At 50.5% G+C, this 22,452-nt stretch overlaps 1 protein-coding gene across 1 annotated transcript in view; it reads right to left on the bottom strand.

The window, feature by feature from the left end:
- agap3 (ArfGAP with GTPase domain, ankyrin repeat and PH domain 3) overlaps positions 1-11,637 on the bottom strand; it is a 1,400,505-nt gene extending 1,388,868 nt beyond the window's left edge. The window contains exon 1 of the mRNA XM_072468572.1: positions 10,800-11,637. Within this exon, the coding sequence (XP_072324673.1) occupies positions 10,800-11,145 (346 nt within the window). The 5' untranslated portion in view covers positions 11,146-11,637. The remainder of the gene's footprint in view (positions 1-10,799) is intronic.
- Between the last annotated feature and the right edge of the window lie 10,815 nt (positions 11,638-22,452).

Raw genomic sequence — 22,452 nt, 5'->3', positions numbered from 1 at the left:
CTTTGGAGTGCCATTTTGCTCGGAGTGCCGGGGGATAAGGTAAGAATGGGGGTTTTAGAGAATTAACCTTAATCTTCTAAAAACTTTTAAAATCTAACATAAATTGCTGGTAAATTCACTGGATTACAAATTGCTGGTGGAAATTTGAAAATCCTTCAGATTTAAGGAAAGTAAAAATAGTGGCACTAGCTAGGAGAGTAAATGAGGGCAGTTAATAACCCGATTCAGACCAGTTTCTCTCAGTGGCGGAAGCTAAGACTATAAAAACAAGCCTTGCACAGAATGCATTTTGCTCTGAGTGTCGAGAGTTAAGGTCAGAGTTGCAGGTTAGGGAAGTGGAGAGGTGATATTGCTGTGTCTTGTTTGCTTTAGTGTCCACAGGTCGGTGGGGGCAGGTGCAGGCCAAGGCAGAAGAGCTGGGGCATAAGTAACACTACAGTATAGAGTGATCACGTCTGTATGATATCACAGGTAAGTGACTGGTAGCTGAGTCTTTCTCTCTTCTACCTTTCTGATTTTGGAAATGAAGGCTCGGTAGGGAAACAGAAATTGCAGGAAGTAAAGATCAGTGGTGTAAGTAAAACCAAATTTAAATTCCAAATTAAATAAATTCCACTGAAATAAAGTAGGGCCCAGGTGGGATGTTGTAGCTGCAACATGTGGGAGCTGGTAGATCCCACTGTGGTTCATAGTGACGTCTGCAGAAAACGTTGGTTGCTCGAGGAACTTCGGGCCAGAGATAGTGAGCTGGAGTCTGAGCTTCAGACATTGTGACACATCATGGGGGGAAGAGTAGAGTTACCTGGATGCAGCGTTTCAGGAGGCAGTCACACCGTTTAGAGTAACTGCGTTAAATTCTGTCAATCATCAGGGACAGGGGGGTGTGACTGCAAGTGAGGTAGGTAGAGGAATCCAAGGGATAGCACTGCAGGAGCCTCAGCCCTTGTCCCTGTCCCAACAGGTATGAGACCTTGTGTGGTCATATTCTTTCGAAAATGTGACCAAAACTGGACCGTAAACTCTACCCTGAACAGACCTTTAGTACAACCTACTTGCTTTTGAGTGCCCCACCATGAATGAGATGATTAATCAGCAACTCCCAAAGAAACTTCAGACTCACTTTCAAGTACAATGAGAACCAACTATTCTCTGGATGGGAAACGGGACTCAAAGTGAATACATAAAAGAGCAGCGACTGGTAAGAGTGACCCAATGCAATGATATGAACAGTGTCTGTTATTATCTCATGCACCCCCTGCCATTTATCGGAATGTGTCAAATATAATGCTCACAAAAGATAGCTCCCACGGGTAGGATCGGAAATGGAATGCATTTACTTGTCCATGAATTGCCATCGTCGAGCAAACCAATGTTCACTGAATTCCTGGGACACCCACACAATCTACTACAACTGTTACAATGCCGCATTAAAATTAATGTTAGGTTCATAGGACTGTATCTCAAACTGTAAAGAACTGAATCCTATTTAAATAACTTGTTTGACATAATCAGTGCTGCCTACCACAGTGCAGTATTTGAACAGCTGGGAAACTAATAATGCAACAGAGCTGTCAATTCAATGAGGTCTTCCTCCAGACTGCGTCAGTGTCACACAGCGCCACAGGGTGCTTGCTGCACATTTTATTTTCATTTTTCCACCATGTCCAGTGTGACGTGCTCCATAACAAGAAAAAGGTACACAACACGCAACCAATTTCAACACTTCTTCATCATGTGCAGCAGAATTTCTCATTATTCAAGAATAAAGATATAAACTGATTGACCACTTGAGCCTAAATAACCAATGTCCCTGAAGTAACACTCTAGATCAAACTCACCTCTTCCCTGAGAGCAAACTGGTTCCTATTATAACATTAAAACACAACGCTGACACAGTGAAAGCAAGATTAATCGGGTTATCTGTAACAGCAAATGGTATGTAATCTTTCCTATCCAGTAAACATTTCAAGAATCACTACCCATGTGACAACAGGGAGCAGGAATTTTATCTGTGAGCCCTATATCTCATTCCGATAAATCCATACATTTTACGGCAAAACATATCTTAATCCAATATTCCCTAATATTTACAAACACGATGCATTTAGGGGTTGTTCTGATGATAAGACATCAACTTGAAGTGTTAACTCGGTTTTGCCCTCCATAGCTGCTGCTGGATTTGATGCAGTGTTCCAGCATTTTCTGTTTTGAAATGCAGTAACTGTTCCATCTCCACTTCATTTCAGTAAGTATGTGGTAAAGAGGTACAATATGTAATACTTAAATGAATATATGCAGGCAGTCAACCTTCATGCAAATGCTTACAAACATAACAATTCATCTGTGCTGATGCATCTGAATTTCACATCTGTCCGAAATGCAGTGATCATGATCATGTGTATAGTTTGGGAATTATATGGAAATAAATGAATTAGTCCAATCCATGCTCAGTGCTGACAAAGTGATTGACACAATCAGAAAAAATCCACCTTTGTTGATAAACAAAATCTTTGCATGAGGTTGATCTTTATTCTTCGGTATACAAGATTATGCAAGCTCAAACATGAGATTAAAGACACAACATTAAGTGATCGGAATTGTCCAAAACACTCTTTAATCTCACAGACTACCTGTAAACAAAGTGGAACTAATATCCACCCAGTCTCTGATACAGCAGCAAATAAGCAGTGTGCATCCAGAGGAGAAATCACACAGGAACAGCGTAATTTCGTCTTCAGTTCCCATTCGTCTCCAGCAGCATAATTATCACAATGAGGCCGGGTTTTCAAACAACCTGCCTTTGATTTGAGCACTCAGCATCTGTTTGAACGGGCCTCAGAATTTAAAGTCCCTTATTTATAGTAATTATAGAAAATATACCAATGTTGGAGCAAAATATTTGGGGAATCTTTTCAAAGCATATCAGTACAATATTTCTGAAAAGTAAATGTATTCCCATGAGTCGGAATTCACACCCATTGCCAATAAACAGATTGCAGATGATATGAGCATGGATACAGGCTGTGATATGGGATCTGATCGGGCTATGATACGGGTACGATATGGGCTCTGATATGGGCTGCGATGAGCGTTCGATACGGGCTGTCATATGGGTTCGATACGGGCTCTAGGCTGTGATACGGACTCTAGGCTGTGATACGGACTCTAGGCTGTGATACAGGTTGTGATATGGGTTGTGATCTGTGATATGGGCTGTGAGCTGTGATATGGGCTGTGATCCGAGTGCGGATACTGGTTGTGATAGGGGCTGTGATACGAGTGCGGAGATTGGTTGAGATAGGGGCTGTGATACGAGTGCGGATACTGGTTGAGATAGGGGCTGTGATACGAGTGCGGATACTGGTTGAGATAGGGGCTGTGATACGAGTGCGGATACTGGTTGAGATAGGGGCTGTGATACGAGTGTGGATACTGGTTGAGATAGGGGCTATGATACGAGTGTGGATACTGGTCGTGATAGGAGCTATGGTAGGGCTGTGATCTGTGATACGGCCTGTGATACAAGTGCGGATACCGGTTGAGATACGGGCTCTGATACGGGCTGTGATATGAGTGCGCATACCAGTTATGATACGGGCTCTGAAACGGTTGTGAAATGGGTTCTGATACGGACTTTGAGAGGCGTTGTGCTGGGTGTTGATGCGCCGCTGATTAGTTTGATACCGATCCGGGTTGGGATCTAGGCTGTAATCAGTTTGCTATCGATCCGGGATGGGATTTGGGCTGTGATCAGTTTGCTATTGATCCGGGTTGGAATACAGGCTGTGATCAGTTTGCTATCGATCCAGGTTGGAATACAGGCTGTGATCAGTTTGCTACTGATCAGGGTTAGGATCTGGGATGGGATCAGTTTGCTATCGATCCGGGTTGGGATTTGGGCTGTGAGCAGTTTGCTATTGATCAGGGTTGGAATACAGGCTGTGATCAGTTTGTTATCGATCCGGGTTGGAATACAGGCTGTGATCAGTTTGCTATTGATCAGGGTTGGAATACAGGCTGTGATCAGTTTGCTATTGATCAGAGTTGGAATACAAGCTGTGATCAGTTTGCTACTGATCAGGGTTAGGATCTGGGATGGGATCAGTTTGCTATCGATCCGTGTTGGGATTTGGGCTGTGATCAGTTTGCTATTGATCAGGGTTGGAATACAGGCTGTGATCAGTTTGCTATCGATCCGGGTTGGAATACAGGCTGTGATCAGTTTGCTATCGATCCGGGTTGGAATACAGGCTGTGATCAGTTTGCTACTGATCCGGGTTAGGATCTGGATGGGATCAGTTTGCTACTGATCCGGGCTGGGATACAGACTGTGATCAGTTTGCTATCGATCCGGGTTGGGATAGAGGCTGTGATCAGTTTGTTATTGATCCGGGTTGGGATACAGGCTGTGATCAGTTTGCTATTGATCCAGGTTGGGATCAGTTTGCAATCGATCCGGGTTGGAATACAGGCTGTGATCAGTTTGCTATCGATCCGGGTTGGGATCAGTTTGCTATTGATCTGGGTTGGGATCCGGGTTTGGGATCAGTTTGCTATCGATCCGGGTTGGGATCAGTTTGCTATCGGTCCGGGTTGGGATCTGGGCTGTGATCAGTTTGCTATCGATCCGGGTTGGGATACAGGCTGTGATCAGTTTGTTATTGATCCGGGTTGGGATACAGGCTGTGAACAGTTTGCTATCGATCCAGGTTGGGATCAGTTTGCTATCGATCCGGGTTGGAATACAGGCTGTGATCAGTTTGCTATCGATCCGGGTTGGGATCAGTTTGCTATTGATCTGGTTTGGGATCCGGGTTTGGGATCAGTTTGCTATCGATCCGGGTTGGGATCAGTTTGCTATCGATCCGGGTTGGGATCTGGGCTGTGATCAGTTTGCTATCGATCCGGGTTGGAATACAGGCTGTGATCAGTTTGCTATCGATCCGGGTTGGGATCCAGGTTGGGATCAGTTTGCTATTGATCTGGGTTGGGATCCGGGTTGGGATCAGTTTGCTATTGATCCGGGTTGGGATCTGGGCTGTGATCAGTTTGCTATCGATCCAGGTTGGGATCAGTTTGCTATCGATCCGGGCTGGGATCCGGGTTTGGATCAGTTTATTATTGATCCGGGTTGGGATCGGTTCATTATCGATCCGGGTTGGGATCAGTTTGCTATTGATCCGGGTTGGGATACAGGCTGTGAACAGTTTGCTATCGATCCGGGTTTGGGATCAGTTTGCTATTGATCCGGGTTGGGATACAGGCTGTGATCAGCTTGCTATTGATCCAGGTTGGGATCAGTTTGCTATCGATCCGGGTTGGAATACAGGCTGTGATCAGTTTGCTATCGATCCGGGTTGGGATCAGTTTGCTATTGATCTGGTTTGGGATCCGGGTTTGGGATCAGTTTGCTATCGATCCGGGTTGGGATCAGTTTGCTATCGATCCGGGTTGGGATCTGGGCTGTGATCAGTTTGCTATCGATCCGGGTTGGGATCAGTTTGCTATTGATCTGGGTTGGGATCCGGGTTGGGATCAGTTTGCTATTGATCCGGGTTGGGATCTGGGCTGTGATCAGTTTGCTATCGATCCAGGTTGGGATCAGTTTGCTATCGATCCGGGCTGGGATCCGGGTTTGGATCAGTTTATTATTGATCCGGGTTGGGATCGGTTCATTATCGATCCGGGTTGGGATCAGTTTGCTATTGATCCGGGTTGGGATACAGGCTGTGATCAGCTTGCTATCGATCCGGGTTAGGATACAGACTGTGATCAGCTTGCTATCGATCCGGGTTGGGATCAGTTTGCTATTGATCCGGGTTGGGATACAGGCTGTGATCAGCTTGCTCTCGATCCGGGTTAGGATACAGGCTGTGATCAGCTTGCTCTCGATCCGGGTTAGGATACAGACTGTGATCAGTTTGCTATCGATCCGGGTTGGGATCAGTTTGCTATTGATCTGGTTAGGGATCCGGGTTTGGGATCAGTTTGCTATCGATCCGGGTTGGGATACAGGCTGTGATCAGTTTGCTATTGATCCGGCTTGGGATCGGTTAGCTATCGATCCAGGTTGGGATACAGGTTGTGATCAGTTTGCTAGCGATCCGGGTTGGGATACAGACGGTGATCAGTTTGTTATTGATCCAGGTTGGGATCAGTTTAGTATTGATCCGGGTTGGGTTCTGGGCTGTTATCAGTTTACTATCGATCCGGGTTGGAATACAGGCTGTGATCAGTTTGCTATTGATCCGGGTTGGGATCTGGGCTGTGATCAGTTTGCTATCGATCCGGGTTGGAATACAGGCTGTGATCAGTTTGCTATTGATCCGGGTGGGGATATGGGCTGTGATCAGTTTGCTATCGATCCGGGTTGGAATACAGGCTGTGATCAGTTTGCTATCGATCTGGGTTGGGATCCGGGTTGGGATCAGTTTGCTGTTGGGATTCGGGTTGGGATCAGTTTGCTCTTGATCCGGGTTGGGATCTGGGCTGTGATCAGTTTGCTATCGATCCGGGTTGGAATACAGGCTGTGATCAGTTTGCTATTGATCCGGGTTGGGATCTGGGCTGTGATCAGTTTGCTATCGATCCGGGTTGGAATACAGGCTGTGATCAGTTTGCTATTGATGCGGGTTGGGATCTGGATTGTGATCAGTTTGCTATCGATCTGGGTTGGGATCTGGGCTGTGATCAATTTGCTATCGATCTGGGTTGGAATACAGGCTGTGATCAGTTTGTTATTGATCTGGGTTGGAATACAGGCTGTGATCAGTTTGCTATCAATCCGTATTGGGTTCAGTTAACTATCGATCCGGGTTGGGATATGGGCTGTGATCAGTTTGCTATCGATCCGGGTTGGGATACAGGCTGTGATCAGATTGATATCAATCCGAGTTGGGATCTGGGCTGTGATCAGTTTGCTATTGATCCGGGTTGGGATCAGTTAGCTATCGATCCGGGTTGGGATCAGTTTGCAATCGATCCGGGTTGGGATCTGGGATGTGATCAGTTTGCTATCGATCCGGGTTGGAATCAGTTAGCTATCGATCCGGGTTGGGATCAGTTTGCTATCGATCCGGGTTGGGATCAGTTTGCTATCGATCCGGGTTGGGATCTGGGATGTGATCAGTTTGCTATCGATCTGGGTTGGAATTCAGGCTGTGATCAGTTTGCTATCGATCCGGGTTGGAATACAGGCTGTGATCAGTTTGCTATCGATCCGGGATGGGATTTGCGCTGTGATCAGTTTGCTATCGATCCGGGTTGGAATACAGGCTGTGATCAGTTTGCTATCGATCCGGGTTGGGATCAGTTTGCTATCGATCCGGGTTGGGATCTGGGCTGTGATCAGTTTGCTATCGATCCGGGTTGAGATCTGGGATGTGATCAGTTTGCTATCTATCCGGGTTGGGAAATGGGCTGTAATCAGTTTGCTATCGATCCGGGTTGGGATTTTGGCTGTGATCAGTTTGCTATCGATCCGGGTTGGGATTTGGGCTGTGATCAGTTTGCTATCGATCCGGGTTGGGATTTGGGCTGTGATCAGTTTGCTATCGATCCGGGTTGGGATTTGGGCTGTGATCAGTTTGCTATCGATCCGGGTTGGGATTTGGGATGTGATCAGTTTGTTATCGATCCGGGTTGGGATTTGGGCTGTGATCAGTTTGTTATCGATCCGGGTTGGGATTTGGGCTGTGATCAGTTTGCTATCGATCCGGGTTGGGATTTGGGATGTGATCAGTTTGCTATCGATCCGGGTTGGGATTTGGGCTGTGATCAGTTTGCTATCGATCCGGGTTGGGATTTGGGATGTGATCAGTTTGCTATCGATCCGGGTTGGGATTTGGGCTGTGATCAGTTTGCTATCGATCCAGGTTGGGATTTGGGCTGTGATCAGTTTGTTATCGATCCAGGTTGGGATTTGGGCTGTGATCAGTTTGTTATTGATCCGGGTTGGGATTTGGGCTGTGATCAGTTTGTTATCGATCCGGGTTGGGATTTGGGCTGTGATCAGTTTGCTATCGATCCGGGTTGGGATTTGCGCTGTGATCAGTTTGTTATCGATCCGGGTTGGGATTTGGGCTGTGATCAGTTTGTTATCGATCCGGGTTGGGATTTGGGCTGTGATCAGTTTGCTATCGATCCGGGTTGGGATTTGGGCTGTGATCAGTTTGTTATCGATCCGGGTTGGGATATGGGCTGTGATCAGTTTGTTATCGATCCGGGTTGGGATTTGGGATGTGACCAGTTTGTTATCGATCCGGGTTGGGATTTGGGCTGTGATCAGTTTGTTATCGATCCGGGTTGGGATTTGGGCTGTGATCAGTTTGTTATCGATCCGGGTTGGGATTTGGGCTGTGATCAGTTTGCTATCGATCCGGTTGGGATTTGGGCTGTGATCAGTTTGCTATCGATCCGGGTTGGGATTTGGGATGTGACCAGTTTGCTATCGATCCGGGTTGGGATTTGCGCTGTGATCAGTTTGTTATCGATCCGGGTTGGGATTTGGGATGTGACCAGTTTGCTATCGATCCGGGTTGGGATTTGCGCTGTGATCAGTTTGTTATCGATCCGGGCTGGGATTTGCGCTGTGATCAGTTTGTTATCGATCCGGGTTGGGATTTGCGCTGTGATCAGTTGTTATCGATCCGGGTTGGGATTTGGGATGTGATCAGTTTGTTATCGATCCGGGCTGGGATTTGGGCTGTGATCAGTTTGTTATCGATCCGGGTTGGGATTTGCGCTGTGATCAGTTGTTATCGATCCGGGTTGGGATTTGGGATGTGATCAGTTTGCTATCGATCCGGGTTGGGATTTGGGCTGTGATCAGTTTGCTATCGATCCGGGTTGGGATTTGGGCTGTGATCAGTTTGTTATCGATCCGGGTTGGGATTTGGGCTGTGATCAGTTTGTTATCGATCCGGGTTGGGATTTGGGCTGTGATCAGTTTGCTATCGATCCGGGTTGGGATTTGGGATGTGATCAGTTTGTTATCGATCCGGTTTGGGATTTGGGCTGTGATCAGTTTGCTATCGATCCGGGTTGGGATTTGGGATGTGACCAGTTTGCTATCGATCCGGGTTGGGATTTTCGCTGTGATCAGCTTGTTATCGATCCGGGTTGGGATTTGCGCTGTGATCAGTTTGTTATCGATCCGGGTTGGGATTTGGGCTGTGATCAGTTTGCTATCGATCCGGGTTGGGATATTGGCTGTGATCAGTTTGTTATCGATCCAGGTTGGGATTTGCGCTGTGATCAGTTTGTTATCGATCCAGGTTGGGATTTGGGCTGTGATCAGTTTGCTATCGATCCGGGTTGGGATTTGGGCTGTGATCAGTTTGCTATCGATCCGGGTTGGGATTTGGGCTGTGATCAGTTTGTTATCGATCCGGGTTGGGATTTGGGATGTGATCAGTTTGTTATCGATCCGGGTTGGGATTTGGGATGTGATCAGTTTGTTATCGATCCGGGTTGGGATTTGGACTGTGATCAGTTTGTTATCGATCCGGGTTGGGATTTGCGCTGTGATCAGTTTGTTATCGATCCGGGTTGGGATTTGGGATGTGATCAGTCTGTTATCGATCCGGGTTGGGATTTGCGCTGTGATCAGTTTGTTATCGATCCAGGTTGGGATTTGGGCTGTGATCAGTTTGTTATCGATCCGGGTTGGGATTTGGGCTGTGATCAGTTTGTTATCGATCCGGGTTGGGATTTGGGATGTGATCAGTTTGTTATCGATCCGGGTTGGGATTTGGGCTGTGATCAGTTTGTTATCGATCCGGGTTGGGATTTGCGCTGTGATCAGTTTGTTATCGATCCGGGTTGGGATTTGGGCTGTGATCAGTTTTCTATCGATCCGGGTTGGGATTTGCGCTGTGATCAGTTTGCTATCGATCCGGGTTGGGATTTGGGATGTGATCAGTTTGCTATCGATCCGGGTTGGGATTTGGGCTGTGATCAGATTGTTATCGATCCGGGTTGGGATTTGGGCTAATACCAGTTTGCTATCGATCCGGGTTGGGATTTGGGATGTGATCAGTTTGTTATCGATCCGGGTTGGGATTTGGGATGTGATCAGTTTGCTATCGATCCGGGTTGGGATTTGGGCTGTGATCAGTTTGCTATCGATCCGGGTTGGGATTTGGGCTGTGATCAGTTGTTATCCATCCGGGTTGGGATTTGGGCTGTGATCAGTTTGTTATCGATCCGGGTTGGGATTTGGGCTGTGATCAGTTTGTTATCGATCCGGGTTGGGATTTGGGCTGTGATCAGTTTGTTATCGATCCGGGTTGGGATTTTGGCTGTGATCAGTTTGTTATCGATCCGGGTTGGGATTTGGGCTGTGATCAGTTTGCTATCGATCCGGGTTGGGATTTGGGCTGTGATCAGTTTGTTATCGATCCGGGTTGGGATTTGGGATGTGATCAGTTTGCTATCGATCCGGGTTGGGATTTGGGCTGTGATCAGTTTGTTATCGATCCGGGTTGGGATTTGGGCTGTGATCAGTTTGTTATCGATCCGGGTTGGGATTTGGGCTGTGATCAGTTTGCTATCGATCCAGGTTGGGATTTGCGCTGTGATCAGTTTGCTATCGATCCGGGTTGGGATTTGGGCTGTGATCAGTTTGCTATCGATCCGGGCTGGGATTTGGGCTGTGATCAGTTTGCTATCGATCCGGGTTGGGATTTGGGCTGTGATCAGTCTGTTATCGATCCGGATTGGGATCAGTTTGCAATGGATCCGGGCTGAGATTTGCGCTGTGATCAGTTTATTATCAATCCGCTCACTCTGGCTCCTACCTTCGATGCTGATGACATGCTCCCGGATCTGGTTCTGCAGCCCCATGTCCTCGATCCTCTCGATCAGGTCGTAGATGGCGTAGATGTTGGGGTGGACGCTCTCGAAGCGCTGGATCTCGGCTCGGATGGCCGCCGAGTTGGACAGCACCAGCTGCTGGGCCTGGGCCGGCGAGGTGGCCGAGGCCGAGCCCGAGTGAGAGAGCACCGGCATGGAGCCAGAGCCCGAGCCGCAGCCCAGACCCAGAGCCCCGCCGGGGGGGCCCAGCACCGACACCGAGCCGCCCGAACCCCCCGAGCCAGAGCCCGGCGAGCCGGCGTGAAGAGAGGGCTGCGACTGGAAATTCATGGCCGGCGCCGGGAGGGTCCGGAGGGGGTGAGGGGCGCTGGTCAGGGGGGAGTGAGGGAGGGTCCGGGGCCGGGGGTCAGTGTCCGGGGCCGGGGGCCGGGGCCGGTGGTCAGTGTCCGGTGTCCGGGGCCGGTGGTCAGTGTCCGGGGCCGGGGGTCGGTGTCCGGGGGCCGGTGTCCGGGGTCGGTGGTCAGTGTCCGGTGTCCGGGGCCGGTGGTCAGTGTCCGGGGCCGGGGGTCGGTGTCCGGGGCCGGTGTCCGGTGTCCGGCTCCGGGCCGCGCGCTCCGGTCACAAAGGCAGGCTCGGCAGCTCCGTTATCTCAGAGGCGGCGGCCGGGCCGCTCCCGGAGCCGGTGACTGTGACGCTCCATCGCCGCTCCGCCGGGTTATTGATGCGGATTCTCCCCAGCGCCGCTGCTCAGAGACCGTCACACACACTCACACACAGACCCTCACAGAGAGCCCCAACCGACAGCCCGAGCCGCGCGCCACTCCGAGCCCCGCCCCCTCCAGCCGCGCGCACGCACAGCGTCAGCACACCGCAGCCAGGCCCCGCCCATCGCAACGCGTAGCCCCCGCCCATCGCAACGCGTAGCCCCGCCCATCGCGCGGTCCCGCCCCTGGCCGAACCTCTCAGCCCCGCCCCTTCACGAAACATCCCCGGCCAGGGAGGGACCTTCGCCATGCCCCATGGCCCTGGCCACGCCCCTTTACCGCGGCACCACCCAGCCGTGGCCCCGCCCCCTCACTTGAACAGCCCCCTGGTCTTGCCCCGCCCCTGCCCCACTCTCGAACCAACCCCGGACTTGGCCCCGCCTCCTGGGCCCGCCTCCGGACCAGACCCCGCCCCCTATCCCGTCCTGGCCCCGCCCTCTGGGACCTCCCTTGGCCCCGCCCTCTGGCCCTTCCCCCGGCCCTGCCGCCAGCTGATGCCGGGTCCGCAGTGATTAATACAGCAGCCAATCCGGAGCAGGTCACAATCCCCAACTCAGCACCCTGTCTGTCTGCTTCCTGTCTGTCTGTCTGTCTGTCTGCTTCCTGTCTGTCTGTCTGTCTGCTTCCTGTCTGTCTGTCTGTCTGCTTCCTGTCTGTCTGCTTCCTGTCTGTCTGTCTGTCTGCTTCCTGTCTGTCTGTCTGTCTGCTTCCTGTCTGTCTGCTTCCTGTCTGTCTGTCTGCTTCCTGTCTGTCTGTCTGCTTCCTGTCTGTCTGTCTGTCTGTCTGCTTCCTGTCTGTCTGTCTGTCTGCTTCCTGTCTGTCTGTCTGTCTGCTTCCTGTCTGTCTGCTTCCTGTCTGTCTGTCTGTCTGCTTCCTGTCTGTCTGCTTCCTGTCTGTCTGTCTGTCTGCTTCCTGTCTGTCTGTCTGTCTGCTTCCTGTCTGTCTGCTTCCTGTCTGTCTGTCTGTCTGCTTCCTGTCTGTCTGTCTGCTTCCTGTCTGTCTGCTTCCTGTCTGTCTGTCTGTCTGTCTGCTTCCTGTCTGTCTGCTTCCTGTCTGTCTGTCTGTCTGCTTCCTGTCTGTCTGCTTCCTGTCTGTCTGTCTGTCTGCTTCCTGTCTGTCTGCTTCCTGTCTGTCTGTCTGTCTGCTTCCTGTCTGTCTGCTTCCTGTCTGTCTGTCTGTCTGCTTCCTGTCTGTCTGTCTGTCTGCTTCCTGTCTGTCTGCTTCCTGTCTGTCTGTCTGTCTGCTTCCTGTCTGTCTGTCTGCTTCCTGTCTGTCTGCTTCCTGTCTGTCTGTCTGTCTGTCTGCTTCCTGTCTGTCTGCTTCCTGTCTGTCTGTCTGTCTGCTTCCTGTCTGTCTGCTTCCTGTCTGTCTGTCTGTCTGCTTCCTGTCTGTCTGTCTGTCTGCTTCCTGTCTGTCTGTCTGCTTCCTGTCTGTCTGTCTGCTTCCTGTCTGTCTGCTTCCTGTCTGTCTGTCTGTCTGCTTCCTGTCTGTCTGTCTGTCTGTCTGTCTGTCTGCTTCCTGTCTGTCTGTCTGCTTCCTGTCTGTCTGTCTGCTTCCTGTCTGTCTGCTTCCTGTCTGTCTGTCTGTCTGCTTCCTGTCTGTCTGCTTCCTGTCTGTCTGTCTGTCTGCTTCCTGTCTGTCTGCTTCCTGTCTGTCTGCTTCCTGTCTGTCTGCTTCCTGTCTGTCTGTCTGCTTCCTGTCTGTCTGTCTGCTTCCTGTCTGTCTGTCTGTCTGTCTGCTTCCTGTCTGTCTGTCTGTCTGCTTCCTGTCTGTCTGCTTCCTGTCTGTCTGTCTGTCTGCTTCCTGTCTGTCTGTCTGTCTGCTTCCTGTCTGTCTGCTTCCTGTCTGTCTGTCTGTCTGCTTCCTGTCTGTCTGCTTCCTGTCTGTCTGTCTGTCTGCTTCCTGTCTGTCTGCTTCCTGTCTGTCTGTCTGTCTGCTTCCTGTCTGTCTGTCTGCTTCCTGTCTGTCTGCTTCCTGTCTGTCTGTCTGTCTGCTTCCTGTCTGTCTGTCTGTCTGTCTGTCTGTCTGCTTCCTGTCTGTCTGTCTGCTTCCTGTCTGTCTGTCTGCTTCCTGTCTGTCTGCTTCCTGTCTGTCTGTCTGTCTGCTTCCTGTCTGTCTGCTTCCTGTCTGTCTGTCTGTCTGCTTCCTGTCTGTCTGCTTCCTGTCTGTCTGCTTCCTGTCTGTCTGCTTCCTGTCTGTCTGTCTGCTTCCTGTCTGTCTGTCTGCTTCCTGTCTGTCTGTCTGTCTGCTTCCTGTCTGTCTGTCTGTCTGCTTCCTGTCTGTCTGCTTCCTGTCTGTCTGTCTGTCTGTCTGCTTCCTGTCTGTCTGTCTGTCTGCTTCCTGTCTGTCTGTCTGTCTGCTTCCTGTCTGTCTGCTTCCTGTCTGTCTGCTTCCTGTCTGTCTGTCTGCTTCCTGTCTGTCTGCTTCCTGTCTGTCTGTCTGCTTCCTGTCTGTCTGCTTTCTGTCTGTCTGCTTCCTGTCTGTCTGTCTGCTTCCTGTCTGTCTGTCTGCTTCCTGTCTGTCTGTCTGCTTCCTGTCTGTCTGTCTGTCTGCTTCCTGTCTGTCTGTCTGCTTCCTGTCTGTCTGCTTCCTGTCTGTCTGTCTGCTTCCTGTCTGTCTGTCTGTCTGCTTCCTGTCTGTCTGTCTGTCTGCTTCCTGTCTGTCTGTCTGCTTCCTGTCTGTCTGCTTCCTGTCTGTCTGTCTGCTTCCTGTCTGTCTGTCTGCTTCCTGTCTGTCTGCTTCCTGTCTGTCTGTCTGCTTCCTGTCTGTCTGCTTCCTGTCTGTCTGTCTGCTTCCTGTCTGTCTGCTTCCTGTCTGTCTGCTTCCTGTCTGTCTGTCTGCTTCCTGTCTGTCTGCTTCCTGTCTGTCTGCTTCCTGTCTGTCTGTCTGCTTCCTGTCTGTCTGTCTGCTTCCTGTCTGTCTGTCTGCTTCCTGTCTGTCTGTCTGTCTGCTTCCTGTCTGTCTGCTTCCTGTCTGTCTGTCTGCTTCCTGTCTGTCTGTCTGCTTCCTGTCTGTCTGTCTGCTTCCTGTCTGTCTGCTTCCTGTCTGTCTGCTTCCTGCCTGTCTGTCTGTCTGTCTGTCTGCTTCCTGTCTGTCTGTCTGCTTCCTGTCTGTCTGTCTGCTTCCTGTCTGTCTGTCTGCTTCCTGTCTGTCTGCTTCCTGTATGTCTGTCTGTCTGCTTCCTGTCTGTCTGTCTGCTTCCTGTCTGTCTGCTTCCTGTCTGTCTGTCTGTCTGCTTCCTGTCTGTCTGCTTCCTGTCTGTCTGTCTGTCTGCTTCCTGTCTGTCTGCTTCCTGTCTGTCTGTCTGTCTGCTTCCTGTCTGTCTGTCTGTCTGCTTCCTGTCTGTCTGTCTGTCTGCTTCCTGTCTGTCTGCTTCCTGTCTGTCTGTCTGTCTGCTTCCTGTCTGTCTGTCTGCTTCCTGTCTGTCTGTCTGTCTGCTTCCTGTCTGTCTGCTTCCTGTCTGTCTGTCTCTGTCTGCTTCCTGTCTGTCTGTCTGCTTCCTGTCTGTCTGTCTGCTTCCTGTCTGTCTGTCTGCTTCCTGTCTGTCTGTCTGCTTCCTGTCTGTCTGCTTCCTGTCTGCTTCCTGTCTGTCTGTCTGTCTGTCTGCTTCCTGTCTGTCTGTCTGCTTCCTGTCTGTCTGTCTGCTTCCTGTCTGTCTGCTTCCTGTCTGCTTCCTGTCTGTCTGTCTGTCTGTCTGCTTCCTGTCTGTCTGTCTGCTTCCTGTCTGTCTGTCTGTCTGCTTCCTGTCTGTCTGCTTCCTGTCTGTCTGTCTCTGTCTGCTTCCTGTCTGTCTGTCTGCTTCCTGTCTGTCTGTCTGCTTCCTGTCTGTCTGTCTGCTTCCTGTCTGTCTGTCTGCTTCCTGTCTGTCTGTCTGCTTCCTGTTGTCTGCTTCCTGTCTGTCTGCTTCCTGGCTGTCTGCTTCCTGTCTGTCTGTCTGTCTGCTTCCTGTCTGTCTGTCTGCTTCCTGTCTGTCTGTCTGCTTCCTGTCTGTCTGCTTCCTGTCTGTCTGTCTGCTTCCTGTCTGTCTGTCTGCTTCCTGTCTGTCTGCTTCCTGTCTGTCTGTCTGCTTCCTGTCTGTCTGTCTGCTTCCTGTCTGTCTGTCTGCTTCCTGTCTGTCTGTCTGCTTCCTGTCTGTCTGCTTCCTGTCTGTCTGTCTGCTTCCTGTCTGTCTGTCTGCTTCCTGTCTGTCTGCTTCCTGTCTGTCTGTCTGCTTCCTGTCTGTCTGTCTGCTTCCTGTCTGTCTGTCTGCTTCCTGTCTGTCTGTCTGCTTCCTGTCTGTCTGTCTGCTTCCTGTCTGTCTGTCTGCTTCCTGTCTGTCTGCTTCCTGTCTGTCTGTCTGTCTGCTTCCTGTCTGTCTGTCTGCTTCCTGTCTGTCTGTCTGCTTCCTGTCTGTCTGTCTGCTTCCTGTCTGTCTGTCTGCTTCCTGTCTGGCTGTCTGCTTCCTGTCTGTCTGTCTGTCTGCTTCCTGTCTGTCTGTCTGCTTCCTGTCTGTCTGCTTCCTGTCTGTCTGCTTCCTGTCTGTCTGTCTGCTTCCTGTCTGTCTGTCTGTCTGCTTCCTGTCTGTCTGTCTGTCTGTCTGCCTGCTTCCTGTCTGTCTGCTTCCTGTCTGTCTGCTTCCTGTCTGTCTGTCTGTCTGCTTCCTGTCTGTCTGCTTCCTGTCTGTCTGTCTGCTTCCTGTCTGTCTGCTTCCTGTCTGTCTGTCTGTCTGCTTCCTGTCTGTCTGTCTGTCTGTCTGCTTCCTGTCTGTCTGTCTGTCTGTCTGCTTCCTGTCTGTCTGTCTGTCTGTCTGCTTCCTGTCTGTCTGTCTGTCTGCTTCCTGTCTGTCTGCTTCCTGTCTGTCTGTCTGTCTGCTTCCTGTCTGTCTGTCTGCTTCCTGTCTGTCTGTCTGCTTCCTGTCTGTCTGCTTCCTGTCTGTCTGTCTGTCTGCTTCCTGTCTGTCTGTCTGCTTCCTGTCTGTCTGCTTCCTGTCTGTCTGTCTGCTTCCTGTCTGTCTGTCTGCTTCCTGTCTGTCTGTCTGCTTCCTGTCTGTCTGTCTGTCTGCTTCCTGTCTGTCTGCTTCCTGTCTGTCTGTCTGTCTGCTTCCTGTCTGTCTGTCTGCTTCCTGTCTGTCTGTCTGCTTCCTGTCTGTCTGTCTGCTTCCTGTCTGTCTGCTTCCTGTCTGTCTGTCTGTCTGCTTCCTGCCTGTCTGTCTGTCTGTCTGTCTGCTTCCTGTCTGTCTGTCTGCTTCCTGTCTGTCTGCTTCCTGTATGTCTGTCTGTCTGCTTCCTGTCTGTCTGTCTGTCTGCTTCCTGTCTGTCTGCTTCCTGTCTGTCTGCTTCCTGTCTGTCTGTCTGTCTGCTTCCTGTCTGTCTGTCTGTCTGCTTCCTGTCTGTCTGCTTCCTGTCTGTCTGTCTGTCTGCTTCCTGTCTGTCTGTCTGCTTCCTGTCTGTCTGTCTGTCTGTCTGTCTCTGTCTGCTTCCTGTCTGTCTGTCTGCTTCCTGTCTGTCTGTCTGCTTCCTGTCTGTCTGTCTGCTTCCTGTCTGTCTGTCTGCTTCCTGTCTGTCTGCTTCCTGTCTGTCTGTCTGCTTCCTGTCTGTCTGTCTGCTTCCTGTCTGTCTGCTTCCTGTCTGTCTGTCTGTCTGCTTCCTGTCTGTCTGTCTGCTTCCTGTCTGTCTGTCTGCTTCCTGTCTGTCTGCTTCCTGTCTGCTTCCTGTCTGTCTGCTTCCTGTCTGTCTGTCTGCTTCCTGTCTGTCTGCTTCCTGTCTGCTTCCTGTCTGTCTGCTTCCTGTCTGTCTGTCTGTCTGCTTCCTGTCTGTCTGTCTGCTTCCTGTCTGTCTGCTTCCTGTATGTCTGTCTGTCTGCTTCCTGTCTGTCTGCTTCCTGTCTGTCTGTCTGCTTCCTGTCTGTCTGTCTGTCTGTCTGCTTCCTGTCTGTCTGTCTGTCTGTCTGCTTCCTGTCTGTCTGCTTCCTGTCTGTCTGTCTGCTTCCTGTCTGTCTGCTTCCTGTCTGCTTCCTGTCTGTCTGTCTGTCTGTCTGCTTCCTGTCTGTCTGTCTGTCTGCTTCCTGTCTGTCTGCTTCCTGTCTGTCTGCTTCCTGTCTGTCTGCTTCCTGTCTGTCTGTATGTCTGCTTCCTGTCTGTCTGTCTGCTTCCTGTCTGTCTGCTTCCTGTCTGTCTGTCTGCTTCCTGTCTGTCTGTCTGTCTGCTTCCTGTCTGTCTGCTTCCTGTCTGTCTGTCTGTCTGCTTCCTGTCTGTCTGCTTCCTGTCTGTCTGCTTCCTGTCTGTCTGTCTGTCTGCTTCCTGTCTGTCTGTCTGAACTCTCTGTCTGTCTGTCTGAACTCTCTGGCTGTCTGCACTCTGTCCGTCTGTCTGCACTCTGTCTGTCTGCACTCTGTCTGTATGTTTGTCTGTCTGCACTCTGTCTGTCTGCACTCTGTCTGTCCGTCTGCCTGCACTCTGTCTGTCCGTCTGCCTGCACTCTGTCTGTCTGCTTCCTGTCTGTCTGTCTGCTTCCTGTCTGTCTGTCTGCTTCCTGTCTGTCTGTCTGTCTGCTTCCTGTCTGTCTGTCTGCTTCCTGTCTGTCTGTCTGCTTCCTGTCTGTCTGTCTGCTTCCTGTCTGTCTGCTTCCTGTCTGTCTGCTTCCTGTCTGTCTGTCTGAACTCTCTGTCTGTCTGTCTGAACTCTCTGTCTGTCTGCACTCTGTCCGTCTGTCTGCACTCTGTCTGTATGTTTGTCTGTCTGCACTCTGTCTGTCTGCACTCTGTCTGTCCGTCTGCCTGCACTCTGTCTGCCTGCACTCTGTCTGTCCGTCTGCCTGCACTCTGTCTGTCCGTCTGCCTGCACTCTGTCTGCCTGCACTCTGTCTGCCTGCACTCTGTCTGTCTGCACTCTGCTTGTCTGTCTGTCTGCACTCAGCACTCTGTCCATCTCAGCACTCTGTCTGTCTGGCTGGCTGTCCGTCTGTCTGTCTGTCTGCCTCAGCACTCTGTCTGTCTGTCTCAGCACTCTGTTTGTCTGTCTGTCTGCCTCAGCACTCTGTCTGTCTGTCTGTCTCAGCACTCTGTTTGTCTGTCTGTCTGACTCAGCACTCTGTCTGTATGTCTGTGCACTCCGTCTGTCTGTCTGTCTCAGCACTCTGTCTGGCTGTCCGTCTGTCTGCCTCAGCACTCTGTCTGTCTGTCTTTTTTTTTGCACTGAGTGCTGAATTTGGTGCATTTGAGTGCTGCAGTGAGAGTTTGGTGACTGAGGGAGTATCAGGCTTCATTTTTATCTAAAGTCTAGTCTTTCTTTTATTTAGTTAATTAAATTAAAAGTTGCTGTTTGGTTTGGAAGAAGGTGAATTTTCAATCAGCTTTAAACAAAGGTTCTACTTGTAGGTACTTGCAGCTGAAGCTTGTTAATTAGTTAATTGGATTAGGCCAGTTTTCAGAGGCTAGATTCACAGTATAAAAGTGATCCCCTACAGTGCAGACTTTGTTTGCACTGAGTGCTGAATTTGGTGCATTTGAGTGCGATAGTGAGAGATTGGTGACTGAGGGAGTTAGGTGAGGAGGGAGTAAGGTGCTCCTTTCATTTCCATTTTCTACATTTCCTCAAAGAGCGTGAGAGGAGCCGGGAGTTTGCAGAGAGTGCAGCTGACTGGGAGCAGAGTCGGAGGGCGGAGGTCCAATTGGTCCACAGGGCAGCTATATTCTGTAAGGTAAGAGGGGATGGAGGCTAGGCCAGTTGCATGTTCCTCCTGTAGGATGTGGGTGGTGAGGGATACCACCGGTGTCCCCGCTGACTATACCTGCGGGAAGTGCACCCAACTCCAGCTCATCAGAGACCGTGTCAGGGAACTGGAGCTGAAGCTGGATGAACTTCGGATCATCCGGGAGGCAGAGGGGGTGATAGAGAAGAGTTACAGGGAGGTAACCACACCCAAGGTACAGGACAAGAGTAACTGGGTTACAGTCAGGGGAAAGAAAACAAACAGGCAGACAGTGCAGGGATCCCTCGTGGCCGTTCCCCTTCAAAACAAGTATACCGTTTTGGATGCTGTTGGGGGGGATGACCTACCGGGGGAAGGCCCTAGCGGCCAGGTCTCTGGCACTGAGTCTGGCTCTGGGGCTCAGAAGGGAAGGGGGGAGAATAGAAAAGCAATAGTAGTAGGAGATTCAATGGTTAGGGGAATAGATAGGAGATTCTGTGGTCGCGAGCGAGACTCCCGGAAGGTATGTTGCCAGGGCCAGGGATGTCGCGGATCGTGTCTTCAGGATCCTTAAGGTGGAGGGGGAGCAGCCAGAAGTCGTGGTGCACATTGGTACCAACGACATAGGTAGGAAAAGGGGTGTGGAGGTAATAAACGAGTTGAGGGAGTTAGGCTGGAAGTTAAAAGCCAGGACAGACAGAGTTGTCATCTCTGGTTTGTTGCCGGTGGCTAGGAATATGGAGAGAGTGCAGCTGAACACGTGGCTGCAGGAATGGTGTAGGAGGGAGGGCTTCAGGTATTTGGATAATTGGAGCGCATTCTGGGGAAGGTGGGACCTGTACAAGCAGGACGGGTTGCATCTGAACCAGAGGGGCACCAATATCCTGGGAGGGAGGTTTTCTAGTACTCTTCGGGAGGGTTTAAACTAATTTGGCAGGGGAATGGGAACCGGATTTGTAGTCCAGCAACTAAGGTAGCCGATATTCAGGACGCCAAAGCGTGTAGTGAGGCAGTGGGGAAGGGAACACTGACAAAGGAGAGTACTTGCAGGCACGGAGATGGGTTGAAGTGTGTATACTTCAACGCAAGAAGCATCAGGAATAAGGTGGGTGAACTTAAGGCATGGATCGGTACTTGGGACTACGATGTGGTGGCCATCACGGAAACTTGGATAGAAGAGGGGCAGAAATGGTTGTTGGAGGTCCCTGGTTATAGATGTTTCAATAAGATTAGGGAGGGTGGTAAAAGAGGTGGGGGGTGGCATTGTTAATTAGAGATAGTATAACAGCTGCAGAAAGGCAGTTCGAGGAGTATCAGCCTACTGAGGTAGTATGGGTTGAAGTCAGAAATAGGAAAGGAGCAGTCACCTTGTTAGGAGTTTTCTATAGGCCCCCCAATAGTAGCAGAGATGTGGAGGAACAGATTGGGAAACAGATTTTGGAAAGGTGCAGAAGTCACAGGGTAGTAGTCATGGGTGACTTCAACTTCCCAAACATTGAGTGGAAACTCTTTAGATCAAATAGTTTGGATGGTGTGATGTTTGTGCAGTGTGTCCAGGAAGCTTTTCTAACACAGTATGTAGATTGTCCGACCAGAGGGGAGGCAATATTGGATTTGGTACTTGGTAATGAACCAGGGCAAGTGGTAGATTTGTTAGTGGGGGAGCATTTTGGCGATAGTGACCACAATTCTGTGACTTTCACTTTAGTAATGGAGAGGGATAGGTGCGTGCAACAGGGCAAGGTTTACAATTGGGGGAAGGGTAAATACGATGTTGTTAGACAAGAATTGAAGTGCATAAGTTGGGAACATAGGCTGTCAGGGAAGGACACAAGTGAAATGTGGAACTTGTTCAAGGAACAGGTACTACATGCCCTTGATATGTATGTCCCTGTCAGGCAGGGAAGAGATGGTCGAGTGAGGGAACCATGGTTGACAAGAGAGGTTGAATGTCTTGTTAAGAGGAAAAAGGAGACTTATGTAAGGCTGAGGAAACAAGGTTCAGACAGGGCGCTGGAGGGATACAAGATAGCCAGGAGGGAACTGAAGAAAGGGATTAGGAGAGCTAAGAGAGTGCATGAACAATCTTTGGCGGGTAGGATCAAGGAAAATCCAAAGGCCTTTTACACATATGTGAGAAATATGAGAATGACTAGAGCGAGGGTAGGTCCGATCAAGGACAGTAGCGGGAGATTGTGTATTGAGTCTGAAGAGATAGGAGAGGTCTTGAACGAGTACTTTTCTTCTGTATTTACAAATGAGAGGGGCGATATTGTTGGAGAGGACAGTGTGAAACAGACTGGTAAGCTCGAGGAAATACTTGTTAGGAAGGAAGATGTGTTGGGCATTTTGAAAAACTTGAGGATAGACAAGTCCCCCAGGCCTGACGGGATATATCCAAGGATTCCATGGGAAGCAAGAGATGAAATTGCAGAGCCGTTGGCAATGATCTTTTCGTCCTCACTGTCAACAGGGGTGGTACCAGGGGATTGGAGAGTGGCGAATGTCGTGCCCCTGTTCAAAAAAGGGACTAGGGATAACCCTGGGAATTACAGGCCAGTTAGTCTTACTTCAGTGGTAGGCAAAGTAATGGAAAGAGTACTGAAGGATAGGATTTCTGAGCATCTGGAAAGACACTGCTTGATTAGGGATAGTCAGCACGGATTTGTGAGGGGTAGGTCTTGCCTCACAAGTCTTATTGAATTCTTTGAGGAGGTGACCAAGCATGTGGATGAGTGGATGAAGGTAAAGCAGTGGATGTAGTGTACATGGATTTTAGTAAGGCATTTGATAAGGTTCCCCATGGTAGGCTTCTGCAGAAAGTAAGGAGGCATGGGATAGTGGGAAATTTGGCCAGTTGGATAACGAACTGGCTAACCGATAGAAGTCAGAGAGTGGTGGTGGATGGCAAATATTCAGCAGGAGCTTCTCCAGCGCTGTTTTAAGGAACTGAAAGCAGAGCTGCTGGAGCCGATGAAGGCTTCAATCGATAAGCTGCTGGAGACCCAGACGGCCCAAGGGGCGGCGATCCGGGAGGTCCGGCAGAAAGTCTCGGAGAACGAGGACGAGATCCTGGGCCTGGCGGTGAAGGTGGAGGTGCACGAGGCGCTCCACAAGAAATGGAAGGCGAGGTTCGAGGAGATGGAGAACCGGTCGAGGTGGAAAAACCTGCGGATCCTGGGTCTCCCGGAGGGGCTGGAGGGGTC

This window comes from Scyliorhinus torazame, chromosome 11 (assembly GCF_047496885.1).
Source record: "Scyliorhinus torazame isolate Kashiwa2021f chromosome 11, sScyTor2.1, whole genome shotgun sequence".
NCBI classification, from domain to species: Eukaryota; Metazoa; Chordata; class Chondrichthyes; order Carcharhiniformes; family Scyliorhinidae; genus Scyliorhinus; species Scyliorhinus torazame.
Note: the sequence above shows the minus strand (reverse complement) of the source record. Positions and strands in the feature narration are given on the sequence as shown.